This window comes from Micropterus dolomieu, linkage group LG04 (assembly GCF_021292245.1).
Source record: "Micropterus dolomieu isolate WLL.071019.BEF.003 ecotype Adirondacks linkage group LG04, ASM2129224v1, whole genome shotgun sequence".
NCBI classification, from domain to species: domain Eukaryota; kingdom Metazoa; phylum Chordata; class Actinopteri; order Centrarchiformes; family Centrarchidae; genus Micropterus; species Micropterus dolomieu.
In genome coordinates this window covers 29,844,907-29,872,584 of record NC_060153.1, presented here as the reverse complement: position 1 = coordinate 29,872,584, position 27,678 = coordinate 29,844,907, and the positions used below count along the sequence as shown (strand labels likewise).

At 39.4% G+C, this 27,678-nt stretch overlaps 1 protein-coding gene across 2 annotated transcripts in view; it reads right to left on the bottom strand.

The window, feature by feature from the left end:
* sorcs3 (sortilin related VPS10 domain containing receptor 3) overlaps positions 1–27,678 on the bottom strand; it is a 133,602-nt gene that overhangs the window by 46,688 nt on the left and 59,236 nt on the right. Inside the window, exons 1-11 of one of the 2 annotated variants that reach the window (XM_046047480.1) lie at positions 27,288–27,402; positions 24,313–24,402; positions 23,708–23,887; positions 14,307–14,453; positions 10,771–10,873; positions 9,586–9,662; positions 8,052–8,143; positions 6,156–6,263; positions 3,173–3,290; positions 2,940–3,073; positions 56–169 (exon numbers count right to left, since the gene is read on the bottom strand). In XM_046047480.1, coding sequence (XP_045903436.1) covers positions 56–169; positions 2,940–3,073; positions 3,173–3,290; positions 6,156–6,263; positions 8,052–8,143; positions 9,586–9,662; positions 10,771–10,873; positions 14,307–14,453; positions 23,708–23,887; positions 24,313–24,402; positions 27,288–27,377 — 1,253 coding nt within the window. In that variant the 5' untranslated portion in view covers positions 27,378–27,402. Of the gene's footprint in view, positions 1–55; positions 170–2,939; positions 3,074–3,172; positions 3,291–6,155; positions 6,264–8,051; positions 8,144–9,585; positions 9,663–10,770; positions 10,874–14,306; positions 14,454–23,707; positions 23,888–24,312; positions 24,403–27,287; positions 27,403–27,678 lie in introns of those variants that run through there. The other variant, XM_046047481.1, reaches the window with a different exon arrangement.

Here is a 27,678-nt window from a genome sequence, read left to right as displayed (position 1 = left end):
GTACATATTATAATACGGTAAAATATGAATTCTGAGTAAATCACATAGTCCTCACCCTGTGCTGTTGAGGTAGTTTTGACCTTGACTGCAGCTTCCGGAGACACTGGAGGGATTGAACCAGAAGGCAGGCAGGCAGTTCCCGTCGCCGCTGCGTTCATATCCATAGTCACTGTCAGACAACAAAACACATCCACACGGCACCTAATCAATATCATGTGAAAAGGGACATATTGTCATACAGTGTGTTCCACATCCCTATCTTATCTATCTCTTTATTACTGGTGACCAGGGGCCTTTCTGGCAGAGAGACCCATCATTATTATGTATTGATTAAGGCGACTGTTGACAAATGTGCCACAGCAGCGTAAAGCAGTGTTATTGGAAACACAGGCTGGAATTGTTACCATACACAAAGGATGACTAACTCTCACATGCCCGCTACTGTTTCCAACAAGACCATGATTTACATCTAACAAAGCAAGGTAAGCTAGTGCCCATTCTAATAATGGTCATGACATTGATTTATCAATTAATCACCAAGCCCGAACAAATAAACAAAACCAACAAGCCAGTGACTGACTAGTCCAGTTTCATTCTGTGATTATGCAGCGTGAACTATTCATTAACAAGCTGTCAAGGCAGATGGTTGCACAGGCGCATGGCCAAAGACGTAAAAGGTTAGTATCGTGTCTTCAAGACATAACAGAGCGTGAGTCTGTGCACATTGTGTTAAAGCTGGCTGTGCACACAGAATTGGGATCATGGTTCAAACATGACATTAAACATCCCATTTCTCTTTTAATGAGTGATGTGTTCGTGTGTTTATGACTTGTTATTTCTTCACACACCTAGTGTCTATCATTTTTGTATGTAACGTTTATTGTGAGTAGCATGAAGGGAGTGCGTGCTGTAAAATGATAAACAAATCTACTATGTAACTTGAAGTTACAGGAAAACACAACAAAAACGGTTTTGGAAGTGTTAGGCATCAATTTAATTTTTTGAAGTATAAAAACAGACCTATCAGCACCTATAATGCTTGTAGCTTAGCAATTCACACATTGTATTGCATTTAAGGAGAGTAAAGTGCTAATACTATTTTTGTGAAGTTGCCAGGCAACCAGATGAGCTGTATTTGTTTTCTTGGAATAAAATATTTTAATCAGTAGGTTTTAGAGGTATTAGTAGCTGTTTTTCTTAACGTTGAAGAAAACCAGGCTAACAGCCTCCAGCTTTTTCAGTCTTTATGCTTCGATCAGCTAACCACATCCTGATGCATAATGCATGGACGTGACATTGGCACAGATGTTTTCATCTAACTTTTCAAAAGAAAGCACATATTTTTCTAAAAATGTCACACTATTTTTTTACACCTGGGAGAAAAAGGGTTGCAAATGGGGGAAAAGAAACATTACAATACATTAGAAAAACAACATACGTCGTTTTCTGTATGTTCAATTGGTACTCAAATTATGGAGGTTTGATATAACTTTAATAGCACCATTATTTGATACAAGGCTAAAAAGTATGCAAATTAAGTTAAAGGATTTTAGCTTTTTTCTGCATTGGTGGTTTTTAAAATCCTCATTTTAAACATCCGCCAAATAATTCCTTGTAGAGAGCGACAGAGCAAGAGCGACAGAACAAGATTGACAGTCCAAAATCAGACACAGCAACAACAAAAAAAACCCAAAACTTTACACTAGTTCAATGGATACCAATTAGCAATCACTCTCTGACCTTCTACAAACACTATTTACATAACTGCTGTACTGTATGATGGGATGGCTTTTTTTCTGTTCCCTGTCATTACAAGATAAAAAATACAAATATTAAGGATTTGCATACAAATTGAAACTATTCACACCCCCTGCAACCCCACATCTTCTCAACAGAATTACAAGCATAGCAAGCTCACAGTCAAACACGATGGAGACAGACATTATGAGCAAATTGTATAAAACGATCCCAAATTTATCCGATTATTGGAAAACACACAGCAAACAGAATGAATTAATGAGACCATGAACAGCATATCCAATGGATTCCACTTAAAGGGCAGTAGAGTGGAAATGGTGTTTGTATAGACTCCTCTGTTGTCCAGGCGGCATACTTGTTAATAACTGTTAATTCACTGATCGCAGAAAATGATACACCCCGCTAAGGAATAAATCACCTACTTTCACTCAGGTTTTTTTTCAAACAGATGTGACTATCTGTAACTTGCTTTGTTTGTGTCAGTTTTCCTCGGCTGAAAAACCCACCTCTGCAGTATTTCTCTAACAGCACCCATCCATCAAGCACATTTTCTTCAAAATATGTCTGCATCCACTTAATGTTTGTGTGACAAATGTGGGGATTATAAACGTATTACGAAAAGAAAGAGTATGTAAGAACATTGTAGCTCAAAACATCAGTTCTTTTCTAATCTGTGCATTTTGTTTGCCTGCTTTGCACCAAATTCAGCTTATAAAGTTCCAGCCTTGAAGTAATGAGTGAGTTGTTTGTAGCTAAAGTCGGTAGGTTTGATCAGCCTGGTTATAACTTCAAAGGGGGCCAAAGAGGGTTTTTAATGGTAGCTGGGTGGATGAATATGGAAATAACAAATGGCTCCTGAATATCAGCCGTTTACTTCAGTATATAGGTGCTTTTGGGCATCGCATTTAACTGACCTGTTGACTCACATTCATACTGTTAGACTCACATTTGGCAGCTGCCCAGTAGAAAATAATTAAAGTCCAAACATACTGAAAAAAATCTGGAACGATTAATGAAAAAACACTGCCATTGAAAGGAGAGTGTCTACATGTGTGGCGGTGTTGGAGAACAAAATTTGCTGTTAATGAAGCTCTCCTTCAGCAGACAATGGGGAGGAACATAATCCCCCTCGATGATTATGAAGAAAGAAGCTATTGTACAAAAGGCGCACATCATCTTACCATTCAAAATCATGAGCTCGACAAATACAGGACTCCGCTGAGAGGATTCTGGAGTAGTCGTTTCCCAGCATGCAGTAGTTTCCAGGCCTGCGCTTCATGTAAATTTGTTTTTGTCCCATCACGCACGGCTCACCCTGTCGGCACAATAAGCACCATGAGTCCTGTGAGTGCTACTTCTTTTTATGGCATGTATGCAACGCATGATGCTTTGATGATGTTTTTAATTTTCTTACCTGGTTGTGTAGGTGCCAGGTTTGATAGTCTTCCTCTGTGCATTTCCTGCCATAGATTGACTTGTAGTCTATCTTGATGAGCTGCCATTCCGAACGGTGGCTGAAGTGCCCAAAGAAGCTGCAAAAAACAAATGACAAACTTCTAGAAAAATAGACATATGCAATAATTAAAATAATGTGAGGTGACACAGTGCCTCGGTACATTGAAGGACAATTTGGATTTATCACTTCTTGGGTCTACTTTTTGTAGTTTTGGTGAACATTTCTGTTGGTAAAAATAACATTGTGCTACCCAAAGTAATTGCTTAGATCTGGCAACATGGCAAAATCAAATATCAAGTCAAATAACCGGTCAACATGCATATAATCAATAACTTAGGTTTAGGCACGCACCCTGTGATGGTTAGGGTGAGGGTAATTGGCTTTGTGGGGCTGTCAAGAGTAACATAGCTAGTAGCTATGTTACGGTTACGGTCCTAGGATTGCGGTCCTGAAACTGCAGCCTCTGCTACTGCAGCTACATACTACTCGCACCGTAGCAGACTAGACTGCAAACTCACATTAATAAGTTGTCAAATAATAGTAATAACAGTCTGTATTTTGCTTTATGATTGTAGATGTGTGCATGTGAGGCCTTGTTCAGAGAAATCCTCGAATTGGTGAGTCGCGGAAAACAATAAATAATAAAATGCTGCGTCACAAGGTGCTAGGCTAAGCTAGCGAGTTGAAGTGAATTATCAATTAGCATTGAGTGATGAACAGTGCAATTAGCCTACTGTTGTAGACCTCAACTAAAGTTAATCTGTTTGACAACTCAACTGACAGAATATAAAAATGTCACAGTGTTTAATTGCTTAATGTTTTTCTGGCTTGTAAAGATACTGTTTAAGACTGAAGCTACATAAGTTGTGTTTTGTCAGACATTATTTCATGGTTCATGGTGAATCTGTTGCATTTGCACTGCATAGTTTTAATTTCTGCGACATTGTTCTGTTTATTTAAAAATGTATAATCAGTGTTAAGTTAAAATAGCAATTTTACTCAGTAGTTCATTTGATGTAAAAGGTTTTTAATAGTGTTGATTGTTCCATTTGCATTATATGAATATATTTATGTTACAGTTAAAGGAATGAACACTTCAGAAACACATTTGAAAAGGCTATTGACTAATGAACCGATCTGGCCGTGTCAATGACTGCAGGCCAGGTTTTTTTCTTTGAGCTGAGTTAAAGTTGATGGTGAGCCAACCCAGATGAGACCTCAAGATCCCTGAAGAGAGGAACTCTGTGCTACTTTTTTATTTTGGACTTTGAATGGACAATTACCTTCCTCATCCTTTTTGGAAATGCATCCCTGGTGTCTGCAGAACTGAGTATTCATATAGTTTATATGGTGTATTGTGATGTCCTGGTTATAATAATTTTGGCTATTGCTCATACAGTGAAAAGTGAACGATTATGAAGTCGAAGCGAGATGTGAAGTGACAATATTGAAACAGGTATTGTGTAATATGGTTTTATTCACCGGATGTAAATATTGAGGATTGAGACTTTGAGTTATTGATAATAGGGTGCACCCAGTAAGAAAAGATACATAATTGAAAATAGATCAGTGATTTTAGCCCAGCTGAAAAATAGAGGTAATTATAAGAGCTCAGTGGTTTCAACCGTACAGAAAGGTGACAAAAGAAATGATTTGTTAATGACTGAAACTGAGGCGTTTCTATAAAGTGAACTGTATTTTGAATCTATGGTTATTATATTTTCTTATGCAGACTCTGCCGAGTCTAGAAAATTCTGATTCTGATCCAGTTAGCTGTAATCTTTAATAACTACTAACTGACTGACTGTAATTATTACACTGAACAAAATTATAAACACAACACTTTTGTTATTTTGTTATTCATCATGATCTAAGACTTTCTCTATGTACACAAAATACCTATTTCTCTCAAATATTGTTCACAAATCTGTCAAAATCTGTGTTAGTGAGCACTTCTCCTTTGCTGAGATTATTATTATTATTAGAGATTGTGAAACATATTAATTTAAATTAAATTTAAAATCATGGTTAAAAGACAATCAAGTGCGTGACCATAGTCTGTGAATTATTCAGAAACACCTGAAGAGTGGTTTGTTTTGTTTTTTTAAATTGTTGTCCTTGTTTTAAAGTATTTTACGTGTCCTTGTGAAAGGTATCTTGTTATATGTATGAGTATTGTTGTTCCTGTTTTAGTGTATTTTATGTAATTGTGAGAACACCTACCCAGGGACTACAGTCAAACATTAGCCAAGCTGGCTAAACTGGCACATTTACAGAAATGTTTATCAATGTGCACTGCCTCTGTAAACTTAAACTATATAAATAAAAAATAAAACAAATAATCCATCCACCTCCCAGGTGTGGCGTATCAAGATGCTGATCAGACAGCATGGGTATTGCACAGGTGTACCTTAGGCTGGCCACAATAAAAGGCCACTCGAATCAATAATGGTGATAGTCTGGATAGTCCTGATGGGAGTTTCTGACTGCGAAACTCTCAGTAAATTGTAACTAAAGATGTTTTGACCATGATTGTTGCTTATTGAGTCATGACTATTTGACTTTGGAGAAAAATATTTCAGATTTAAAGCCATGTTTTCAGGTGCTTAACGACAGGAGTCCCATTATCAAGTGATCTCCATATAATCAAACCCATTTGTCAAGTGACCTAATATCGACAAAGCCCTGACTAACAGCATCCATATCCCTTTATCTGCCCCTCAGAAATGTGGCTTAATAAAGTCTAAATACCACAGAGCTTTAAATGGACAACTTCCTTAAAGGTCCTACATCTGTCTAGTCCTAAAAAAATAACCCAGAGGCCTGAACAGAATAAAGAAAACCATTCACCTTTCCCTCAGCCCACAATAGCTCCTAAAAGGGCAGAGAAATCAACACCTTTACCATGTCATTCATCCATTTTAGGATTTTCTGGACTTACGTCATTATTTGGTTTTCGGCCCCGGCCTCCACCAAGACTCCATCCACGAACAGAGGCACAGAGGAGAAACTGTGTTGGTTCCACTGCCTCCCCTCGTCAAAGCTGACCCTGTGAATGCGTGTCAGAACACATTCCCATCACAAACCCAGCAACAGCAATGGCACGGAAACAGACGCTCTCTATTAGAGCCTGGTCAAAGGCGGGGATTTAGGTGGGGATCAGGATGACTGGCTTGTCTCAACAGACAAGTCTCAGAGTCTCTGTGCAATTAGCTACTGTAGGTTTTGGTAAATATCAAAAGGCTGAGCATTAAAGGGATATTTAAGAGACAGTCTGTCTGGTTATGAAAGCAAAGATTCACAAAACTGCTTTCAGAGCACATGTCAAAAAGAAAAAGAGCGACGTCACGCGTCCTGGGTAAAGTCTACACAGGGGTGAAAAAAACAAGACCAGAATAGAACTGTTTCATGTTCAACTACAAAACTGCAGAGGGAGAATGAGACAGTAAAAAAAAAAAAAGCATTGGACGGCTTTCATCATCGGGGCTGGGGCTGTATTGATTCTGACAGTTTATCAACATCGGTGCTGAAGTGAGAACAACTAGGAGTATCTGGGTGTGACATGGGTTGAAACACTACTGAGGCCTGTGAAAGACCCCCCCCCCCACAAGCTGCCTTCATTTGGTTAAAAGCACTGACAACAGAAAAGGACTGTTGATATGCACCTATTATCAGAGTCAGGCAGGGGAAGCGTTTAACTGAACACTGGCTGAGAAAGCAATACTGTGTAGCTGCTGTATAGTGGCTGTGGACATACACAGGCTTCTTTCTATCTGTCATTTTTTCCCCCACTTCCTCTACCATTGCACTTAAATTGGTTGAGAGACAAAAACCCAGCAGGCTACGCTTCACTGGCTCTAAAACTAATTTCAGAATTGTTGCAAAAGCGACTGTAGAACAGATCTGTTCTCACTTGAATTAGCCTGCACTGAGGCACAGCGTAGGCATCCGATTTGGCAAAAGGAAGGTAATGTGTTAATGAAAACACTAAAAAGGGGGAGCTCAGGCGGCTGGCTGTTAATGATAAGTGGCTTGAAAAAAAACCTCTCAAATTAGATTGCCTATCACTTTTTTTCCACAGTCAAAGTGCATCGCTAAATGGATCAAGTGTCACATATAATATATACATGCTTTTTTTTTTTGTACCATATGGGTTGAATTAACCTAAAAATAGCTGTAGGAAATTGGAAATGCAATTGACCCTTCGCTAAGCCGCGCCCCCCGTAGTTACTGTTGCCTGTCTGACAAACTGCCTGTGCTGCCGCTGTCTATTACTGCACGATCTCAGAAAGAAGCACACAGTTTTGCAGTTGCATTATACATTTGAAGGTTGTATTCAGGCTGTCAAACTGACTCAAAAAACAAAAGACAACGATATTAAGGATCAACACTGTACCTGTAAAGCTGGGTAGGCCTCTGTTCATTATTACAGTTATTAAAAAGCAGAACAGTTGGGCTTTATTATGTTACATTCAGTAAGACGTTAGCTAGCGTTACCTAACTAACATCCCATTAGGAACAACCCAGAGCCGCCATTTTTCTGGATTTATTTTAAGTTTTGGAAAGAGAATAAATCGTACTTCTGCTATCAACCTCTCTGGGTAGCGACTGTAAGGGCCCCAGGAACAGCTTTGACCATATCTTGGAAAAATACAGCAAAAAAAGCTAGAAAACGACTCTTTTTACATTAGAGCCAATGGAGCGCAGCCATGAAAGTGTCGGACCTCAGTTAGAGCGAGACCTATACTGCGCTGTGATTGGCCAGCTGTGTATTCGGGGCGTGGCTTAGCGAAGGGTCAATTTCAGAAAGGAATAGTGTCCAAAAAAGTGGACGTACCACAAGTGCCTGGTTGGCACAGATGGCTGTTTCACAGCGACAAGGGCCCCACCTTTGTCCAGAAACCACACATTGTGCTCCTCTTCAAAAATCTGTAAACAGACATGCAGAAATCCATACTTATAATATTGAGGTATGCAACCTGGCAAAATATTATTTTCAACAAACAATGAAATGATTCACTGAAACCCACCAATAATATCTTACTATAAACTATAAACATTTCTCAGCGTGGTTAATAACCAAAAACTGAAGATTATATCATTATTTTACATTATTATGAATGGATTAAATGCGTCATCTTGCCACGTTAGCAAGCATAACCAGCTAGCTAGCTTATTTCCCAAAATAGTAAACCTAGCATTCCTTCAAGACCAAGAGGTAGACTATCCTTAGCTATCTACAATATTTATATAAGGGTTTCTTATTCTGTTACATTTAAATTCAGTAGCACATATAAACTGTGTAATATTCACACATCATTTGGAAACACGTCCTGGATGCTACGCAGAATTTAGGCTAACATCAGTGGTTCAGTCCTGCTCTTTATTGGATGTGAAAAAGTCCAGCAATTCCAGCCCTACTTGTTACACGAGATTTGCAACAAATGCCAAACCCATTGTTAATCCACATACTCAAAGCCTTTTAGTAAAAAGTGAAATAAAATTATTTAAATTAACGTAACAAACAATAAGGCATAAATTTAACCACTGTGTAGCTTGTCTAAGTATGTTTATCTGTAGTAGGCATTAGAATAATGAAATATTATTATTTTCTGACATTTTTCCTTTTCATAATGTACTATAGTATTAGGGCTAAATAACTTTACAATGGAATACAAAAATAATGCTTCAGCTTCATTTACATGTCTTAATCATGGATCATTAACCGATAAGGATACTGACTTAGGCATTAGCCTCAATCCTTTAGCACAATATGACGTATTAAGTACATATTCAACACACTTTTACAAGGTTCTGGTTTTTAGCCAGAGTTTCAGCCAGAGACGCTAGTTGTTTTTAGCTCTAACAGTTCTTGTTATTAACTCACTAGAGCTAATTAAATCTGCTAGCAATAGCGGTCAATTCAGTTAGGAAAAGATGTCTGTCTAATATCAAGGACCCCTTGTTTCTCAAATTACTATGAATTTCAAGTTGTAAATCTGATCCTGTCATGATGGCTTTTTTCACAGCATAAATTTTGATTTGTCATAGTCCCAATAAGTAGAACACACATAACAGTGTGACAGTGAGCCACTAGGACCCTAAAACTGAAGCAGCTAAATGGAATTCAGCTTTTATTAACTGTATTTTTTAAACCTGTGTTTCTCCTACTGTGACATGTCAAAAATATTACATGAAAAGGCCTATTGTAAACTGCATGGGCCTTGCTGGAGTGGAAAGCTTGACAGGTGTAGCAATAGTAACTAAGGGGAGAGTGGGGCAAAGTATCAATTGGGTTGCATAACAAGACACCCTAATACAATATGCATCTGGAAAGCCATAGCTGTTATGAATTTTGGTGTGAAGCTCACCTGTCTCCAGCTATTGCCAGCATCAGATGATGTGAACATGCCAACGTTGTTATAAGACAGCTCTGCTCCGATGTTTCCTGCGGTGGAAATGCCAACAGAAAATGTGACACAACGAAACTGCCACATCACACAGATAAAGGGCCATATGTGTTTAAAATACATACTGCCAATCACACCACTTCTGTGATTAATTTATTCCTCTAGCTTGGCTCCCAGATCAGCTTGCTGTTTTTTATTCATGTGAAGACCCTATGGTAATTCCTATTGACGCCCGAATCATTCAGACGACGTTCTGTGAGAAGTGTTGAAGGGGGCGGGTGCCTCTTTTGCTTTGGCAATTTGCAGCATTACAACACAGTGCCTCCATAGCGGTTTCCTGTGCAGCAAGTAAACTAGCGTCTACTATCTTGGCCACAGCTCAGTAAATAGGCATGTGTTTGATCTGGATGGTGTTTGTCATGTTGGTGAGATGATCTCCGCACCAGCTGACGTCTTAAAAGGCGCAGCGGGCAAAGTGAATCACGGTGCCAAAGCAAAGGCTTGGCCAGCAATACACACACACACACACACACACACACACACACACACACACACACAGTGTAAGCATGGCAGCAGAGATGTATGTTTATTCAGCATTCTCTCACACAAAAAACAAAACAGACATATCCAAAGACAAACACACACTCACACACACACACACACACACAGCAAAAGGCAGACTTTTTTTGCTGACACCACCACTGGTGCTAACACATCTATTTTGTCTTAACTCATCACTCTTTCTGTGCTTCAACTCTCTCAAATGCTCTTACACTTGCAGGCTCACAGCCACTGCACAACACAAACTGTCGCCTTTTCTCACACATGCTGAACATAATTGGCTGTTTTGTCATCAAAGCAGGTGGACATGGGATCTGCAACATGTTTGCCTGTGGAAGCAAGTTGAGATCCTGCAGTGCGCTGTCTCCAGTGTAAAAGACTGACGCTTACGTGTGAGGGCATGGAGGGGTCACATTGGTGCTGCACTAACTAGTCTTGTAGATGACTGGAAGGATCACAGTATAACTCTTCAAACAAAATACCTTTTGAATTTTTACTTCAAAGTAGCAAGCGTGGGCATTAAAAGAAGTTGCTATAGTAGAAACATGTTACTATCATCCTACAACTTAAAGTTTTTCCTCTTACCTGTGGCAACTATGATCCCTGGTGCAGAGCTCTTAGTCGAGATTGTTCCTGACAAGTATGGGTTCTCTGACATTTGCAGTTGGAGATGGAGTGAACAGAAAGGCTGCAGAATAAGAATGAACGTGTTAAGTTGTTTTGCAAGAGAACACATCACTTTGTCTAAGTGGTGATATGTTACAGTATACTGGATCATATTTACATTATATATGACAAATTAATTCTACGCTTACCCTATGATTAAGAAAATTACAGGGTCAGAGCCAAATTGTAGAACACAAACAAAACCATCAACAACAAAAAAAACAAGCCAGATTCATTAGTTTCCCAAAAAGAACCAACTGTGCCTTCATAAGTTTTGCTAATTGCATTTAATCTGTCATTAATACAAAGAGCAATGGAATTTGAATAAAGTATGAAGCAAAGTCTCCAGGGCATGCACACAACAGAAGACAATTACAGTTGCTCACAGAGCAGAAAAAAGTGTGTCTGCTTTTGTCTCTGCAGCAGACAGCATGTCACTGGTGTAAGGACATCAAGAGCAGTGGGACTGAACAGGGTAATCAAAAGGAATCTACGGCAGTAATTAAAATGTCACATGAATGTGCAATCACAGGGAACTTGTAAGCCATACCACATGCCCTGGAGTCACCTCTTAAACAGCATGAAGTCCTCCTAATGCCTCAAACATGATTCCTCCTAACAGTCATCCTGTTAGGTTAAGTTGCAGGGAGGCTGTCTAATGAGGAATGAAACACTGTCAACCCATGCAATAGATCTGGATCTGCCAGTGCAGCACCGCATTCTGCCTAATTTTTAAAACACAATTTGTAATTTCCACAGTGTTTATCATTCAGAAAAACCTATATTAAAAACAGATATATAGGTTTTGCCTCAGTCTTGTTCTCCTCTGAAGTAATGGAAGAGGTAAAGGTGGATTGTTGCATTGCTAATTCAGTACCATTTTCTAAACACTTCAGGCCGTGGTTAGCTCAGTTGGTAGAGTGCGCACCCCATGTACAAGGCTGTTGTTAACCAATTGGGTTTTTGTCCAGATGCACTGCAGCTCTTTTCCAGAAGGTGAACTAAAGAGAAATGGGCATGTGACTTGCATGTTTGAATTCTCAATGGCAGAGTAGGTCTGGGTGGGGAAAATAAAAGAGCAGCATTTGTCCCATCCTCATTTCTATCACTGATGTACCCTTGAGCAAGATCCTTAATCCTTAGCAGCAGATCAGATTGTGCTTTTATATGGCAGCCTCCAGGAGTGAATAAGTGTACCTGTGTAATGGTGCTTTTAGACCAAAAGCGAAGTGAGGGGACGGTGTGTGAACAAGGGATTTTTACCAACCACTCAACTAGTGAAGTCGGCCCACTGGGATTTCCCCTGGCATGTCAGATGGCCAGTACAGCGACTCGCGCATGTGTACATCTAAAACTGTGGGTCTGGAACCGCTGCACCTGGAACTGCGGGGGCTAGCCAAATCTGCAAGTCAACAGTGTTTCCCATACATTGATTTATTGGTCAGCCCGCCATAATATTAAAACTGACCGCCACACAGTGATTTTCTATTTATTATTATTTAAAATGTGTAAAATCGTAATTCAGTATAGATCTGCTCACAGAGCATAGATTCCCTCAGCTTCTCTGCTTGCTTGCTTGCTCCCTGTCTCTCTCAAAAACACATTGACAAAGCGCCTGTGAATTGCATGATGCTTTGGCAATATTGTTGTTATACATTCATGCCAATAAAGCTAATTTGAATTGAATTGAATAGCCCCTATATTTTATACACAGTGTGAATCAAAACATGATCGGATTTTCTCCTGAATCAATCCGGAGCTGAGTGGTTATTATCATGATCAATCATTTGTCCAAAAGTAATGCATTCAAGTTAACTCTGATAAGTTGTTCTCAACACAACACTGATGAACATTCATAATCAAACATTCAAAAGTTATTAGCAAGCATGTAGAAGAAGAAAATACACTTATGCCGCAATTCAATGTTTTCACTGTTATTATTGTTTGAAAGATAGAGATGAGCTGACGGTGGCTTCTCACAATACTTGGGTTCAGGAAATCACCACCCACTACTGAAGTGACGAGTCAAATCACACAATAGTCCAGAATTTCCAGTTAAGACTGCTTTATTGACAAATTGTGGTAGATGTGTGTGTGGTTCTGAAATGAGGAGCAACATATTACAACCCATTAAACCAGTCATTATAACAAACACCGCTATACTATATAACAGACCACTGTTGTGCCAGCTAAACACCTTTTACACAGTAAATTATCCCACTACAGAAAACAGTTGGCAGCTAGGCAGCTATTAATAATAAAAAAGGGTGCATTGAATGTAATTACATTAAGCACAGGCTCTACACATATGGAACTAGCACTGTAGATACTCACTTGCTGGTAAATTGGCCTAATTGACATGATTAACAGTAGCCAAAATGAGCTAGAGCAAGATTTAGCCAAGAAAATGGGAAGACTATACCCAAACTATAATAATATGAGACTTAAAGTTCTTACAGTTCAACGGACGCACACAACAGTGGGAAACAAAGGCATTAACATTCTTTACTATTATTATTAACTTAATTGGAACTCAGATCTCTCCATGATCTTGTTAACTGCACTGGGCAGATTGAACATACCATTCTAAGAGGGGGGTGGAAAGTACCACTTGGGGATAGTGGGTGGAAGGTTCCATGTGTTGCTGGCCCTTTTTACACTGTTAGTATTTACACACAGGTCCAAAATACACACACATGGACCCATAGCATCACACAGAGAGATGTCAGAGTGAGGGGTTTGCCACTCAGTGCAGCGCCCCGGACAGTTAGGGGTTAAGGGGCTTTCTCAAAGCCTCCTTTGTTGGTGGTGCCCTGGAGGTGAACTGGACCTCTCCAGCTACCAGTCCACACTCTGATGAAAATGAAAATAAAAATAAACTGTAAAACAACACGGCTAAATAAACAGCTTCGAAGTTTGAAGTCAAGTCAGGTAAGGCCCAAAGTGGTCTGTCCTTAAACCGTTACAGAGCTCGTTACGGTTATGGAGCTTTTGAAGCTCTAATTTATTCATTTAACACGCACTTAAGTGTAAAGTATGAACATTGCGGTTGTTGCGGTGCTTGCCATCCTCCACTATAGGCATGACCAATAGCGCGGTATTTAAATTTTGCGGTTATCACGACAGCTGCTAGTCAATATCGACTGCGACAGGCCCGCTGTGGACGGTCGGTGATCGTTCCCTCTGGCTAGATGAAGTCTGACATTCCTGAATTTAGGCATGGATCCGTGATGATGGCAATAGACCATGCTGTCAATATTATCACAAATATCAAAAATCATGCTTTTAGGGGAGCTGATGTCTAATTTAGGGGAGCTAAGATCCCCCTGGCTCCCCAGTAGTTCCTCCCCTAGAGTCTTATTTTGCTTCATACAATTTCTCATTTTATATTTACATATCTTTTTAAACATAAGCAGAAAAGGCTTTTGAGCTACAGTACATTTGCAGTATCTTACCAGTATGCAGTGAATGTCATTTCCATCCAGGTCAGTAGCAGGAGCCTGCAGGAGCCTCCAGTCCCGGCCTTTATTGTAGGTGATGTAAGTCTTGACCTGGTTGTCTTGCCTCTTGTTAGCAATCAGCATGCCTTTAATTCCTGCCACCTGATGGACACAGAAACATGACAGGTTGAATCTAATCTTTATCTAATCTGTCTTAACGCAAATCAGAAGGCAGCATTTTAGATTTTTCTCTCCCATAACAGTTTAGTTCTCATTTGCAGATGACAAAGCATACCCAGCACTTTCATCGGAAGGGGAATTCTGTGTATTGAAACAGCAATCCGCACCACACAAGCTCAGTTAAATGCAAATGGTGTGCTTGTCCTTTCATGCTGAGGCTGACAGTCTGGTAGACACTATCGGTAGAGCGGCTGCATTTTCTTATACTGTGCTAAGTGCTAGCTGTAATTATATCCTTACGGATCTCAGCAATCGAGACAGTACAAAATGATGTCTGTTGAGAAGTCACACGTTGTCTGTTTTCTCACAGTCTGTCTAGTATCTCCCCAAGCGCACACACACCTCCATGAAAACACACGTATACAGACACACACTTCTCTTCCAAAATCCTCCCTGCTAGCTGTCTCTCAGGGATTAGACATATTCCTCAACCAAAGTGTGATGTGCAATGGGAAGGACACAGTCACTCCAAATGGTTGCCATAGTGAGGGGCACCAGTTGGATGTGTTTCCCTCCCTGAAGGGGCACGTCTGTATAAGTGGCACTAATAGGCAGCGCATCTGACATTGTCATAGAAACTTGGCGCTCGGGATGGATGCAGCAAACAAGGGTCCTCCTGTCGTTATCCAACCCAACCTGTCAATCACTGCAGTAATTATTTATTGCCTCCACCTCCTCTATCAAACGTGCATGCACAAACACACACGCGTGCAAGGAGAACGACAAGTCCCCACCAGCACATTTCTGTCTGTCCATCACTCACACCACCCACACTGTACTTTCTTGACAACGAAAGGGAAGAACACAGACGTAGATCTATTCTACAGCACAGGTTACTCTCGGCAGTGCAGCATTAACGGTGGGGTATGCGATTCCATTCTGTGTGTGCGCTGGAAAGAAATGTGGTGTCTGTGTACACAGCCCTGTACACAGCTTACTCTCTCGTTCACCAAGACATGCTGTTGTTGTGATGTTAGCTATAGCGGCAGAAGAGTTGTGAGTGCCGCCGTCTGGGGCAGCTGTGCCCGTCTCGTCCTCTCTGCGTGTTAGCTTCACGCACAACTTAGCCAAAGTTAGCTTCATTACTTGCTGTGTCGTTTTTCGCTCTGTAGCCTTTCATTTGTCACGGTGTTGGATTTCTGCAGAATCGGATGCCCTACCTTTGAAGGAATACTCTGACATTTCAGGAAATTATTTGTGCAGTGAAGATTAAAAGCTGTGTTGGCTATTTGCTGAATGCCAAGTGAGTACACATGAAAAAGAGATTAAAGCATGAAGGTTGTGTTACAGCATGTGATCAAACACCCAGGTAGTTTTAATAATCTGTGCTAGCATATCAATACCATGCAGAGGACATTGCACAACACCTCTGGCCTTCTCTCAGATCTACCACCATTCTCTCTAAACAAACATATCTGTTTGCTGAGACTATATTCAGCATTGGACTCTGTTGACTTAGTCCTCTTATCATACAATAGGGAATTCTTAAATAACACAGAAGGGGGTGACTTGATTGGTCAACATTTACTGCACATGGAAGCTCTGTGCATGGCCCTTTTTTGCATTTCAGACAAATCTAAATATACCTCATATAGGACTACTCATATATAAAATTTAATGAAACTGTTGCAGTTTATTGCATCATCTCATACCAAAGCACCAATATAAATTCAATTAACTGGATCTGAGAAACAGGGATCCTAAAACAAATCCCTGTACATTTATTGTACTTTATAATAGGGCTGCATGTAATGGTTATTTTTAATTCAACTGATCTACAGAATCAACAGTTTTCTACAAAATGGCTTTGCATTTCTTGGTTTCAGCTTTAGACAGGTCTGTGGAATTAGACAGATTATTAGTCTTCTTTCACTGTGTGTCAAGATGTCCAGAGGAAGGCAAGTGTGCCGATATGCATTGGGGTGTTTTGTATAATGCATTAGCCCTTATTTATAAAATACTTTTCATTCTTAACCATCTACTTTAGTTCTCGGAAGTTGATGTTTTATGCCAGATCCTACTCTAAGCATATTCTTTCTTCTTTGAAACTAGGGGTGGTGATGGGGCAGTGGATATGACACATGCCTTTGGTGAGAGACCCGGGTTCAAATCCGCTGTGAGACACCAATGTGTCCCTGAGCAAGACAGTTGCTCTAGAAGCGTGTGGCCTCTGACATATATAGCAAATGTAAGTCTGCAAAATGAATAAATGTAAATGTTGAAACAGAGCACCAATGGGGGCACATACTGCATATGATCAATTTTTAATGACATAAAACAAACAAAGCTGGAACCAGCTTATGTTTGGTAGTTTTGTTTGATAAATGATCTAAATGACCAGAGTTTGCAGTATGTCAAACAAAAAAATGAGCTAAATGAAGTTAAACAGGCTAAAAAGGTTTGTTGAGCTCGGGGAACTACAGAGTTGGGTTATTATTCTCTACGGATTAGTCACCACAAGTGACCCCATTTAAATGACACAAAGTAATTTGATCCATTGTTGATATTAGAGATGTTAATTGCTGCAGCTTTAAATATATATATTTAAATATATATTGTATTCTACAGAATGAAAGCCAAGGTAAAATTTAATTTTGCATAATGTTATCCCTTAACCCATATATAAAAATCTACAATTAACAACTCAACCTTTCCATCACCATTTGAATGTACTCCTTGCATCACTCTTAACTGACAACCCGCATGGTCAAGACCCATCGGCGTCAGTTTGTAACGCACTGGGGATCCCTCTGGTGTCATAGTTCAACACAGAATAAGGAGGTGTTTAGGGTGAATGGAGGGCTAGAACCCAGACTTTGAACCACGAGATCCGGGTTTGTGTCCAGTGTGAAACAAAAAGTCAACATCAAATATTTTTTAATGGTTAAGTTACGTAAATTGACGTTAATTGAAGTTATGCAAGTGACGTTATTTAACTTACGTGTTAAATGACCAAGGTAGTTATTTTAACCCAAAACATGATCTTTTCCTAACCTTAACCAAGTAGTTTTGTTGCCTAAACATAATCAAATTGCAACGTTTTAAAACTTTAATAACGTGCCGTTTACAAATGCCAATGTTTTGAAATGCTAGCGTTTATTTTGAGTCAAAACAGATGTTGCATACTTATTGTTTCTAACTTTACCAGACATTGCATATTTGTTGTTGCTAAGCGTTGCTAACTTGAAAAATATTCAATAGATTAAAACATGGCTGCCAATCTGAAAACACTGTGAACATGGAGCATCTTTATTGAACAGCAGGGAATTGCCAATTATTTAACGTGAAGCAATTTATTATATGGCTCATTTGTTGAATCAGAGACTTGTGGGTTTAAGCGCCCAAAAAAAAAAAAACCCACAAGCATGAAGGGCCACATGACTCAGAATCATCCAGATCATCTAATACACTCCACTGACAACAATCCACTTCATGTCTTCAATTACTCATTCAGAACTGTTTATAACGAGGCGAGAGAAAGATAAATTATATTTGATACAGTGAATCCAAGCCAATCAGAGTGATAATTGTCAGAGAGCCACCTGCTAAACCTCCTCTTACATTGAATGGAAGTTTAGCAGGTGATGTAGAGCCCTGATGTCAACAAAAAATTAGTTTGCACAACAAAGGCCCATGATTATAGAAATTGCCCTTATCTAGTCTGATTGACAATGAAATAATCCTGCTAATTTAGAAGATAATTGTGCAATTTTCGCTGTGGAAATAGCATAATTGATTTCTGGGAGGAGGATGCAAAGAGAACAGAAGCCCTTTGGGAAGAGACGTGGCTTCTAAGTGGAAGAACAAAACAACTTTCATATACTTTGTTGTCTCCCCTCTGGTCTGACTGGAGCTGCGTGTTCTCTCTGGAACATTAGGTCTGTGAAGTGCAGTTTGTCAGGGACTAACAGCAATAAATGGATGAGTTCCACAGTATATATCTCCCCCTGTGTAATGGGTCTGATTTATCAGAGACAGCAGTGTATCATCTATCTCTTGTTTAGGTTCTGATCAAGAATGGAGCTGTGACCGTGCAACAAATGTAATTAAAATGCCTTATTATCTCATGCTGCATGGTGAAATGCCTTAACTACAGCTGCCTGGTAATAGGAGCTGCGCACACACTCAGAGCCTCACACACAAACACACACACACACACACACACACACACACATATACACACACCACATACTGTGCAGGAGAAGTAATGGCATTGTTAATTACCACACCGCTGCCACCGCTGCTGGCCAATATCTCACTTTCTTCACTGTCTCAGTCACACCTGCCAGTGTAGGAGTGATAAAATGAGTTCACCAGAGAGTGGAGAAGGAGGGAATTCTACTTCCCTGCCATGAATGCTAATGCAAACACATACAGTTGCTAGCCAGTAAGCTAACAAGGTCATTATAAGTCCAGAGGTGCATGGCAGTGAGCCCCATTACACATGCTCTTCATACTGCATATGTCTGCTGTCAGGAAGATGGACGAACACAGCCTGTAATGCAAACCTATGCATTATCCAGACAAGTAACTGTTACACAAACTCTACAGCACCACTGTGTATCTGTATAAAAAGCTAACAATCTAAACTGCAGAACTGCAGTTACTAACTGAGGTGAGACATTTCGATGTAAACGAAAATTCTTTCCACTCAGCATTTCCCCTCAGCTCAAGAGAGCGTTTTAGTGTCATTGAGCTCATTGTTTTGGTTTTAGAGCCAACACTGTTCAGTCTCATCACTTTTATCAACCACATCTCCAACTGCAGCAGGCAGCCATTTAAAGCAAAGAAGCTCTGTTAAACCAACTGCACACTACCTGCCCAGCACCAAAAGGCAGACAACATTAGAGTACTGAACATTTACTCAAGTAAAAGTACAATTACTCACATAAAAAAAACTCAAGTCAAAATTACCATTTGACAAACCTACTCAGGAAGAAGTACAAATGTAGTTGGTCAATGAACTACTCAAAGTACAAGTAACTTTGTGTTTTAATGATCAATTCATTTTCTGCAAATCCAAGCCAAGTCTCAAGTCTCTGTCTAGCATACTATTGTTGCCTGTCTCTGTTGTTATCTTGACATGGACATAGCCAACCATACCACTTGTTGTGTTATGTTAATATAACAGAGTCAAACCAGTAATCATCTGACTTACATGTTAAAGTGTGTAGTCTACATTTGTTCTGCAAAGACCAAATACGATTTTAATACGCCATTAAAGGAAAGTGGAAGTATTTTTGCTGGCTTGTGAAAGGGCGATGCAGGCTGCTTTCCAACACTGCCACCAGTGGCATAGTTACTGTATCTGAGTTACAATAGTAGAACAACCAAACCTGAAATTGAAAAGATTTTCTGACAGATTTTTTGAATGTTTGCATCTGCCCAGTTCATTAATATCTGGTACTAGTGCACCGGTTAAAGCTCCCCTGTGTAACAAGGTACAAGGTAAATTTGTGTGTCATATTACAAGGGGGTTGTAAAATACTCACTACGGTTGAGTATGCACTGTGACTGCCATACCAACGAGCCTGGCTCTTTGGCGGTGCAGTCAAGTTACATGTTGCATATACTTTGGTACCCTGTAGACCCAGGTGAATTGAATCCGGGTGGGCTGACTGCTCTTGCCCCTCCGTCACAGAAGGTATAAATGTATAAATGGTAAATGTAGCAAAGTAGATAATTGGTCCAAAAAACAGTAAACAGGAATGTGAAAAGTTACCATTCCAAAAAAAAATAATACTATACTCATTTTACTTACTCATTTGTGTTACTTGTATTGAGTTAGTACCCACCCCTACATAGTGGACCACTTAATAGGCTTAGCAGATATTTCCCTCTGGAAATAGTTGGAGGAGACCAAAACAGAGGTAAATTCATCAGGTGGCTCCAAATGAATGTTAATATTGCTTATAGTGCCGTGTCTGCTGAAAATATAAATAGACAATTGTTTGTGAACAAGACAATATTATGTCAATATGTATACAGCTTGTTGCGGTTAGGTCAAAAAACAGTGTGGTTAATAGTGTGGTTCATAACTTTTATAAACTTAACTATCAGCAGCAGCAGCGGTGTACCAGTAAACCTTTAAATTATATTAACATAGACCATCATAGGGGTGGTCACATTGTGTTATTTTATAATCTTACATACATGTAATAACAATGACTGATTCCAACCACATTGTAGGTAAATACGAACTAAATTAGTCATTGAAGGTTTTTCTCTGACGTCATGTAATGCATACCAGAGCACAACATCATATACTTTAAAATATGTTCTTAATTATAAAAAAAAGCATTTATAATCAAATTAAGTAGTATGACCTAATATATATATATATAATAGTGCAAAACATTAGGAAAATCAAAGGTGGACTCTTAAACATCAGATCTCTCTCTTCTAAAGGTGTACTAGTAAATGAACTAATCAGATTATGATATTGATTTATTTTGTCTTATTGAAACCAGGCTGGGTGATGGAGAATATGTTAGCCTAAATGAATCCACCCCTCCCAGTCATATTAATACTCACATTCCTCGAGGCACGGGCCGAGGAGGAAGTGAGTGAGTTGCAGCTATCTTCGACTCTAGCCTACTGATCAGCTCTAAACCTAAACTAAATTATAACTCATTTGAAAGCCTTGTTCTTAGTCTTTCACACACAAGTTGGGAATCACTGCAACCAATTATTTTTGTTATAGTGTACCGAGCACCTGGTCCGTACTGAATTTGCAGAGTTTGTCAACTTTAGTCCTTAAAACGGACAAAGTTATTATTGTAGGGGATTTTAATATTCATGTGGACGTTGAGAATGACAGCTTCAGTACTGCGTTTATCTCTCTGTTAGATTCCATTGGCTTCTCTCAGAGTGTTCATGAACCGACTCACTGTTTTAACCACACCCTCGACCTTGTTCAGGTGTATGGTATTGAAATTGAACATTTAGTGGTGTTCCCACAGAATCCCTCTTTATCTGACCACTGTTTGTATTGCTGAACTACACGCCATTGGGCAAAAATTTTCTATACAAGATGTCTGTCTGTAGTGCTGTAGCTAAATTTAAGGATGCGATTCCATCAGCTATAAATTCATTATCAAGTCACAAAGTAACAGAGGACTCCTATGCTAGTTTCAGTCCCTCCCAAGCCGATCAACTTGTTGATAGTGCTGCAGGCTCGCTGCGAATGACACTCGACTCTGTAGCCCCTCTAAAAAAGAAAATAATAAAACAAAGATGGTTAGCTGCATGGTATAATACTGAAACTCACAAATTAAAGCAAATATCGAGGAAACTTCAGAGGAATTGGCGTTCCACCAAACTGGAAAATTCTAGATAGTCTTAAAACTTGCCAGAGCAGCGTACTACTCGTCATTAATAGAGGAAAATAGAAACAACCCCAGGTTTCTTTTCAGCACTGTAGCCAGGCTGACAGAGAGTCACAGCTCTATTGAGCCAAGTATTCCCATAGCTCTCAGTAGTTACGACTTCATGAGCTTCTTTAATGATAAAATTCTAACTATTAGAAAATAATTCACCAAGACCTGCCCTCAACTGGCACCAACTTATCTCTTAACTCAGGAACCTTAGAAACAGCTGTAGAACCAGATATATGTTTAGACTGCTTTGCTTCCCTCAATCTTTAGCAACTAACTTCAATAATTTCTTCATCTAAACCATCAACCTGCCTCTTAGACCCCATCCTGACTAGGCTGCTTAAATAAGTTTTACCCTTAGTCAGCACTTCTATACTAGATATGATCAATCTATCTTTATCAACAGGCTATGTACCACAGTACTTTAAAGTAGCTGTAATTAAACCTCTTCTGAAAAAGCCCAACCTTGATCCGGATGTTTTAGCCAACTATAGACCTATATCTAACCTTTCATTTCTCCTTTCCATTCCTTATTGCATCAGACAAAGGACTTGTCTCTGTACTGGTTTTATTAGATCTTAGTGCTGCATTTGATACCATTGACCATCAGATCCTATTGCAGAGACTGGAACATTTCATTGGCATTAAAGGAACCGCTCTAAGCTGGTTTAAGTCGTATTTATCAGATCAATTTCAGTTTGTAAATGTTAACGATGAGTCCTCAATGCACGCCAAAGTTAGTCATGGAGTTCCTCAAGGATCTGTCCTCGAACCAATCCTCTTCACGTTATATATGCTTCCCTTGGGCAATATTATCAGGAAATATTCCATAAACTTTCATTGTTATGCAGATGATACTCAGTTATATATATTGATCAAGCCAGATGAAACTCATCAGTTAGCTGAAAGTTTTTCCTTGCCTCTGTCGCCTAGTGCTTGCTCTTGGTGGGAATTGTTGGGCTTCTGTAAATAGCATCATAGAGTACGGTCTAGACCTGCTCTTTTATGAAAAGCACTGTGAGATAACTGTTGTTGTGATTTGGCGCTATATAAATAAAATTTAATTGAATATATATACACATATATACACAGCTCCTGCCTAGTATTAGTCTCAGAAATAAAGGAGTATTCCAAAAATTAGGCATTCTATAAATAAGTCCAAGGCCAAGATATCCTGACTTCTAGATCTTTGTGTCCAACTCGGTGCAACTTGACATTGTCTTTTGTTCTTTTTGTTTTCTTCTTTTTAGGGGTTACAACTGTTTTCACAGGCTAGTACCAGTACAATGAGTGTTACCCATGACTAGAAAACTAATCTTGATGTATTCAACCCCCCTTAAAAGACCTGTTAATTAACACAATCCTGTGTTTGAATTTTTGGTTGACAGGTGAACCTTTTTGTTAACACTGTGATCAGTTGTGCATCTTTAAAATAAGAGGTAGTAGTATTTGTTCCAAGGAAGAATATACTGCAGGGGTTTAGAAGCCAGAAAATTAAGCAGCAGCAAAACAATTGTTTGGGTCATTGGTATCGATTAACAACCCTATTGATGTACCCTTCTCAGATACTGTATGGTTATTTTGAGCAATGGGACATGAAATCTGAATTTAACCACAAGCTTTAAAAAAAAATAATAATAAAAAAAATGCCACTGTTTGTTGGCGTATTCATGGGATCTTTATGGCAGATCATAAGAAGTAGTGAAAAAGTAATAGTCCCTGTAACTTCCCATAGATTCAATCATAGAAAACCGTGCTGTATTTATACCCCCACGGTGAATAATTTCATCAGGTGCCTACCTCGTACAGGTCCAGCATCTGGTTCCCTCCAATGCCCCTAGTGGTCTTGACATTTTCCATGGCCAAGGTGAAGTAGATCCCTTTGGTGTCAGACAGGTAGAGGTTATAGGTGTCATTCTGGTTCCACTCCTGCACTGCCGCAAATACCTGCTTCTCATCAGTGCTGACAATGTGTAAATCCTATCAGGGAGCAGGGAGAGATTAAGAGTTATGACTGGAGGCGGAGAGGTGACGGATTAGAACACGCTGACCCTGTGGGACTGGTCATGAGATCAATACCGGGATGTGAATATAAATGTTTGACGACATACTGTAAGGTGTAGCTCACTCGGAGGCTCACTCTTGAGTGTGGTACCAATACTAAAATTATCACTTTGAAAGAACTGCAGCTTTTATGGCAAAACAAACTAAAAAAGAGCGAGTGACACCACTTTGACCTAATTCTGTTTTTTAACCAATCTACATAAATTTCACTGTGGTGACAGCATCGAATTAAAACGCTTTGATTAATTAACTCTCTGACATTCTGAAATAAAAATATATTTCTATGAGTCAGAAAGTAAAAAGTCATAAATACTTGTGAGGCTGAATTTGCTGCAACTTACCTTGGGCAGGGAGTATTTGGGTAGTTTGGTTTGTATAAACGAGTCTCTCTTGTAGGACACATAATAGGTAGCTCGTCCTGATGTAGGAACCTACACATGAAGCACAATTAACTTCATATATTGAATAACATATACATACTATTATATGGAGCTTACGTCCGTGTCTCCTCATGGGCTCTGTAGTGATGGATCTCTGTCAGAATGTAAAGGCTATACCTAACCTCATCAATGACACAATATCATATTTTGTCCAATCAATTAAAGAGGTGGGTGAAAGTGCACTCTCCCTCTCTTTTTGTCTTGTAGGTTTTAAAAGCTCTGCTGGATACACAGCATATGTATTTATTTTTGTGTCCATTTATAGCATTCTCCTGGCTTGCATTCAGAGGGTGCTGCCCTCTCTAGGTGTCAGTGCACTTGGTGGTTTCAAAGTGGACTTTGGTAAATATCTCGTAGGACAATCAATAGTCTCATTATTCTTTGTCAAGAGAAATCTTTAAGTGGCCTAACCAAGCCTCATCTGCCGGCTAAGGAAAAAAATGTCGTCTTTAATGGTCTAGACCCTTTGCAAACACTCCAAGCTGTTAGTTGATAGCTTATGCAGCAAGAAAACACGGGGCTGGTGGGTGTAGGAGAATTGTCATTAGCCTCCAGGCCACGATGCCAAGCACTTCATACACACACACACACACACACACAGAGCAAAGTGAGACTGCAGCTCCATAACCAACATTTCCCTCCTATCAGTAACGACATGAAATTCATTACAGGAAAACCTTCAAATCAAACCTGTGGCTCTCTGCTGAAGAGAAGCAATATCACTATTAATGTTGTATGACAGGGCTGATTCTTTTACTGATCTTGTAAGTGCTCTGAAAGAGAGAAAACAAGCTCCGAGAGGAAATATAGCGGCCTGGCAGCGAGCACTGCGGTAACAGTCCCACATGCAATCGAGTGAAGGAGCAGGAGATCGATGGCAGGGTAACCAGAGGCGGTTTGAACTTTAAGAGGAATTGGTATGATTGATTTTTTTCCCCATCCCTTTCAGGATCTTTCGTCTGTGACGCATGCGTGTTAAAATGTGGAGGTGCGAGAACTGAAGGGGAGGTTTAGGCTGAGTGCTTGTGAGTTTACTTGAAAGGTTTCGGAGAGGTCAAACAGGATTGAAGGATCTTTGGAGAACAACTCTATTTCTTTGTCTAATGTGTAGCCAAGGCCAGTGAGGCTTCCAGGGGAAGGACTTGCCTGTAGGTGCCTCAGATAAGTAATAAAAATACCTGTTCTCTACTGAATAAAACATTTAGCGGGATCAAACAGCAGGAAGAACACCATTACAACTACTATAGCTGCTACTGAAAATAGTAATTAAAGGCAGAATTTTATTTTAGTGATTCAGGTTTAGGCTACAAGGTTTGAACAGGCTCATGTCAGACTGTTTGACTCATGGTCTGTGAAGGATTTTATAAAATGATGGTTATTAGTTCGTTGTACCAGTGCCAGGGAAGGTTTTTGGAGGACTCGGGTCATCTGCTCTCTGGAGCAAGACAGTGTTGTATAAGTTTAGGAGCAGATGGTTCTGGAAATAATGAAGTTTATCCAAAGATTATTAGAGGTGGTGCCAGCATACTCCAATGTGCGTTGGTCTTATAACTACCTTTGGAAGAAGATACATTTACCAAAGGTGAACAGAAAATGTAACCAGATACTTTTTTCCCCTAAATGCAGGTGCTGAAAAGTTATAAAGCATCACAACAGTTGTTGGAGGTAAATTAATAAAATTGGTGCTGTTGTAGACTACCCATGTAATTATGATGACTTTTTACGTAGACTTGTGTGTATGAAACCTCATTTGCACATGTCAAAGTAAATAATATTCACGCTGTAGAGGAAATTAAAATACAACCCATAAATTGCATCTTCGTTACTTGGAATTCAGGACATTACCATTTCAGATTTTTCTGTCGCACAAATCATGATTAATGTGACATACAGCGCAGTGGCTAGGATGAATATTAAAACAAGTCTGGCTTTACAGAAAAACAAAGCACAAATGGTCAGTCGAGGTGAAAGTTAAAAGATCTGGGCCGAGCACAATCATCTATGTACAGTAAGAACTGTTTAAGAGAAAACATATAGTATCCCAGTGATTTTGTGGCATTAGTTGAAAATTGTAGTAAAGAAGCAACAAGATGATCTAATATTATTGTTTAACAAAACCTATTGACAAATTAAAACCCAACTCTCAGCTCTAAGCAATTTGTAGACACTTTTAGCTTCTTTTAGCTCATGACTCAAGACATGTTGTTTAATGTTAAATCTCACTGGTCACATCAACCTGAAAACAAATCCATTCCTCTTCCAGAAAGCAAGCTCAACACAATCCACCTGACAAACACAACAGCAGAGACTCAACGGGCGCCTGTGGCTGGTAAACACGTTGAGCTTGAAATATTGGACTGACATTGTTCAGTTGGCCAGAAACATATCCGACCGGATGCTTGTGATGTTCTGTGTCTCCTTTTCGTTTTGTCGTTTGCTAACACATTAGCCAAAATTACTTGAAGCTAGTCGCAGCTTGTGTTTTCAATGACATTTTATTTACACACCATAATGTTCATAAGTAGTTGAACGCAACTCAGAAAATCAAGACTCATTACGATTAAGGCTATAAGAAGAAAAACAAATATAGATCAATACATAAACCATTAAGATTTATTCCCTATTCATATATGCTGAAATCCTATATTCCAGCTCTAAATGACTTCACCAGCGCAAGATGGCAGCATCCATATCCAGGATATTTTGGCTTCATTTTTGTACAGTGGGAGGAAGACTTGTCCTCTATCTTTATATACAGTTTAGTTATAGTGGTTCCCCAATGTATAAGATACATTTTACTCAGGGTTGATAATGTCTACATAGCATAATCTATCATGTAGAAAATAATATGTGGGGTTGACTGTTAAGAGCCCTACCTGTATGAATATGTAGTCATCTTGAACCACCAAAGAGCTGATGTCGATGTATCCAGGGAACGGGTAGTTCCTGTTAGCTTCTGTGCACATCTGAGCTCTGCATGTGACATACTGCACATCTGTCACATAGGAAGACATACAGAAAGCATGAGATGTTTATGACTACTAAATTCATAGAGCTGTAACCATGCCTTATCTCTAACAAAGTGATAAAGGGCATCTTTGACGTTTTGTTCTCAATTAAGTAGATAATTGAGAACAAAACAATTATGTATCATAGTCTTACATGAACTGTGTAGGGTTCTACTCCCCCGTCTATGCTAACATTTTCTTTGACTAATTTGTGCCTCTTTCTAGCACCAGATCTACTCCAATTCTGTGTAGATAATGC